Genomic DNA, 4,507 nt, shown 5'->3' on the forward strand with positions numbered 1-4,507 from the left:
GCAGAACACACACACACACACACACACACACACACACACACACACACACACACACACAGACTGTCAGACTAATCAAAGATGACAACTGAGCTTCATGTCTGAATGTCAAGACCCCGCGCCTGATTAATGGCTGGAAGTGTAATCAGTCCGAAATGAGATCCGATGACACACACACACACACACACACACACACACACACACACACACACCTGAGCGTCTTCCTGTGCATGTCTTCTTCTGTGATCCCGACGTAAGTGAGCGTTTCATTCCACACTGGATTCAGAGAGTTACGGATCGTCTTCGTCTTCAGTTTATTGGCCTGAAGGACAAACAGACAAACATTAAACTGATCAAGATTCTGCTTCCAGAACTCGTCTTCTTCAGACGAGAGGAACATGAGAACATGAGAGTGTGTGTGTGTAACTGTGTGTGTAGATTTAACCTCTCCACAGCTACATTACATAACGCCTCATGTACATATTAAACACTTGTGTTGATGTGAGTCATGAAGTGGGGAAGCTTCATGATATCTGTTAGTTACATGTTTGACCCTGTTCACCTGTAGTGTGTACAACATGTATGACTCTGTTCACCTGTAGTGTGTACAACATGTATGACCTGTTCACCTGTAGTGTGTACAACATGTATGACCCTGTTCACCTGTAGTGTGTACAACATGTATGACTCTGTTCACCTGTAGTGTGTACAACATGTATGACTCTGTTCACCTGTAGTGTGTACAACATGTATGACTCTGTTCACCTGTAGTGTGTACAACATGTATGACTCTGTTCACCTGTAGTGTGTACAACATGTATGACCCTGTTCACCTGTAGTGTGTACAACATGTATGACTCTGTTCACCTGTAGTGTGTACAACAGTATACCCTGTTCACCTGTAGGTGTACAACATGTATGACTCTGTTCACCTGTAGTGTGTACAAACATGTATGACTCTGTTCACCTGTAGTGTGTACAACATGTATGACTCTGTTCACCTGTAGTGTGTACAACATGTATGACTCTGTTCACCTGTAGTGTGTACAACATGTATGACTCTGTTCACCTGTAGTGTGTACAACATGTATGACTCTGTTCACCTGTAGTGTGTACAACATGTATGACCCTGTTCACCTGTAGTGTGTACAACATGTATGACTCTGTTCACCTGTAGTGTGTACAACATGTATGACTCTGTTCACCTGTAGTGTGTACAACATGTATGACTCTGTTTACCTGTAGTGTGTACAACATGTATGACTCTGTTCACCTGTAGTGTGTACAACATGTATGACCCTGTTCACCTGTAGTGTGTACAACATGTATGACCCTGTTCACCTGTAGTGTGTACAACATGTATGACCCTGTTCACCTGTAGTGTGTACAACATGTATGACTCTGTTCACCTGTAGTGTGTACAACATGTATGACTCTGTTCACCTGTAGTGTGTACAACATGTATGACCCTGTTCACCTGTAGTGTGTACAACATGTATGACTCTGTTCACCTGTAGTGTGTACAACATGTATGACTCTGTTCACCTGTAGTGTGTACAACATGTATGACTCTGTTCACCTGTAGTGTGTACAACATGTATGACTCTTACATACACCAAACTTTCCACTTTCATTCCTCTCTATATTCTGAAGCTTTGTGCAGAGGGCTTTGTTCACATGTCACTCACAGCTCATGTTATACAGCTTTATTATACATTATATATATACATATATTATATTATACACGTTTGTGTTCTCTGGAGGCAGGAGAGCAGAGAACGTTTAGTGCGGGAGTTAAAGGAGACGCAGAGCAGCTGATGCCGAGGGGCAGTGTGTGGTGAAATGAACGGGTGGGTGTTTCAGGGTGTCTGTGAGTCTCACCTTGCAGGCTCCTGGCAGCAGGTGCAGTTTGACGTACGGGTCGGCCAAACCGTTGAAATCCATCGGCTTCAGACCCTGCAGACAGAAACATCAGCAGGTCACTGAAACAAAGATTCATGACGACGTGGTTCTGGTTCTGATTCTGGTTCTGGTTTTGGTTCTGATTCTGGTTCTGGTTCTGGTTCTGGTTCTGGTTCTGGTTTTGGTTCTGATTCTGGTTCTGGTCCTTTGGACTCGTTGTCTTCATGAGGCGTGAGCTCCACTCACACCAGGACTTTTCTGCAGACTTTGCATGAGGGAATTACCCACAATGCAAAGTCTCGTGACGTTAAAACCAAGCGCCTGAGCAGTGAAGCCAATGTATTAAATACTTTAAGTAAAATATACATTAAACATTAAAGTGCTGCTTACGTGTTTTATTACATTCATCATCATCACTACAGAGAAAAGTGAATTATCTGTGATGATGTCAGTTTGAAGCATGAAGCGTTTTAACTACTTTATAATTAACTTTATTATATTTATGTGTAAGACACTTTTATACAAGAAGTGCAGAAAGTGCTTTAAAATGAGGGGAAATAGTAATAATAATATTAATTAAGTAATAAACACAAAAACAGAAATAAACACTTGATTATAATATTAAAGATAAGATCAAAATGATATAAAAATAAGACGAAATACAATACATAGAATGCATAACATATGATGGGAAATAAAACCCACTGAATAATATGAATAATAAAATAGATAGATAATAATAATTGAAAATGAATAATAATGATAATTTCAATTAATAGTATAAATAATAATTTATAAAAATCATAATAACCATCATTTTAAATTAATAATGATAATAATTTAATAATAATAATAATTTTAAATTAATAATTTTAAATGAATAATGATAATAATCATTTAAAATTAATAATTTTAATAATAATTTTAAATTAATAATTTTAAATTAACAATGATAATAATAATTTTAAATAAATAATATTAATAATAACAATAATAAAGTCCAAGTACTTGAGTAAGTGTACTGCTTCATCCCACCTGTACGTATGTTTTTAATAGTGTAAGCTGCAGGCTTGTGTTTGAGTCCACACATCAGCTGCTGTGGTTGTAAAAACCTCTTTAAAGTATATTTTCTGATATCTGTCTTCATATATTTCTGTGAAAGGTTTTCTCTGTAACACAGCGAAGTGTTGGGAAAACATCCAGCGTCAGTCTGACTTTTGTTTCTCAGTTCAATAGCTGTTAACATATTAAATGTCAGGATGTTAGGATCCAAGAGTTCTAATCAACATGATGAATGGAGGCGTCGCATGTTAGCAAATTAGCATTTAGCATCCAAATCAGCTGCGATCCATCTGGTGTCGAGATACCAGCAGGAAATCCAAACCGACCGCACAGGTAACACGTCAGGGCAGCCATTAACCCTTTACGTCATGAATCAATTCAAACAGCCGAGGCGAACGAAGTCTGATTGAGATCAAAGGGCCACCACACTGAGGATCAACTCTTCTGTCACACCTGCGACAAGATGTTGGCAGGAAAGATTGATTCATTCGCTCCGTGTGACCGTGCTCTTAGCTAGCTAAAGGCCAGCGGTTAGCATGTGTGACGAATACATGTATTTCCAAAGCTGCAGACTTTTTTCACCACCGTCCTGAAAAATAATGTCAACAATTCAAAATAATAAATGAAATCCTTTTACTTTGTTATTGTCATCTGTCGTGGTTAGTTGCATAAAAAACACTGATGATAAATGATAAATACTAAATACTTGCTTTGATTACAGAGTGTATCTTGCCTTTAGTTGATTTAATGATGTAAAAGCTGCGTAGCTGCTTCATATTGCTGTGAAAACATCTGCAAACATCTGGATTTGTCCAAGTTTCTAATCAAAAACTAAGTTTTACAAGATTACATTTGAACACATCATGAAAACGTTGTAATTTGCCTTCAACCAGAACTCATTAGTTATTCTCCGCTATGCTAACAGCTAACGTCATAGACCTTTACAAACCTTTACTAAAGGTTCACTAAAGATATTTAATCATTTTCATCGCAAACACAGCTGAGTGCAATTATCCACAAAGTATAAATGTTGCCTTTGTAGGCGGAACAATGACGGAGAGAAAAATAAATATAAAATGTTCAGAGAGACAATCTTCAGCAGAGGAATTTAAACGTGACAGAGTGTGTGTGTGTGTGTGTGTGTGTGTGTGCGTGTGTGTGTGTGTGTGTGTTTGGCTGTCAGAGCTGATCTTTGGACTGTTTTTGTAACGAGGCTCATTTGCATTGAAATGAAGCAGTTTTACTCAAAATGCATATTAACTCAATTAAAAACCAAATATTACAGGAGCAGCAGCAGCCTGCCTGGGTTTGAATGGTGAGAAGGCTGTCAGCTGTAGATAGTCTCAACATATTGACCTGAGGACCTACAACTCTTTGAGAAGTCTCCTTTATGTGTAAAGATGTTATATATTATAAAGATGCTGAGACTCAGTGGGCAGGCGCTGAGCGATTCTCCCTCCGAGTCTGAATCTGCTTCTCTCTGTCGATAACTTGGAGGCAGATCGTTAACATCAGAGCGGCTCCTCACAGGAGATAATGAAGTTCT

The 4,507-nt window shown here is 38.5% G+C and overlaps 1 protein-coding gene across 1 annotated transcript in view; it reads right to left on the reverse strand.

The window, feature by feature from the left end:
• LOC115004903 (double C2-like domain-containing protein alpha) overlaps positions 1-2,125 on the reverse strand; it is a 28,379-nt gene extending 26,254 nt beyond the window's left edge. Inside the window, 3 exon segments of the mRNA XM_029426634.1 lie at positions 210-319; positions 1,879-1,953; positions 2,000-2,125. Coding sequence (XP_029282494.1) covers positions 210-319; positions 1,879-1,953; positions 2,000-2,125 — 311 coding nt within the window.
• Between the last annotated feature and the right edge of the window lie 2,382 nt (positions 2,126-4,507).

The sequence above is a fragment of the Cottoperca gobio genome, unplaced genomic scaffold (assembly GCF_900634415.1).
Source record: "Cottoperca gobio unplaced genomic scaffold, fCotGob3.1 fCotGob3_216arrow_ctg1, whole genome shotgun sequence".
NCBI lineage: Eukaryota > Metazoa > Chordata > Actinopteri > Perciformes > Bovichtidae > Cottoperca > Cottoperca gobio.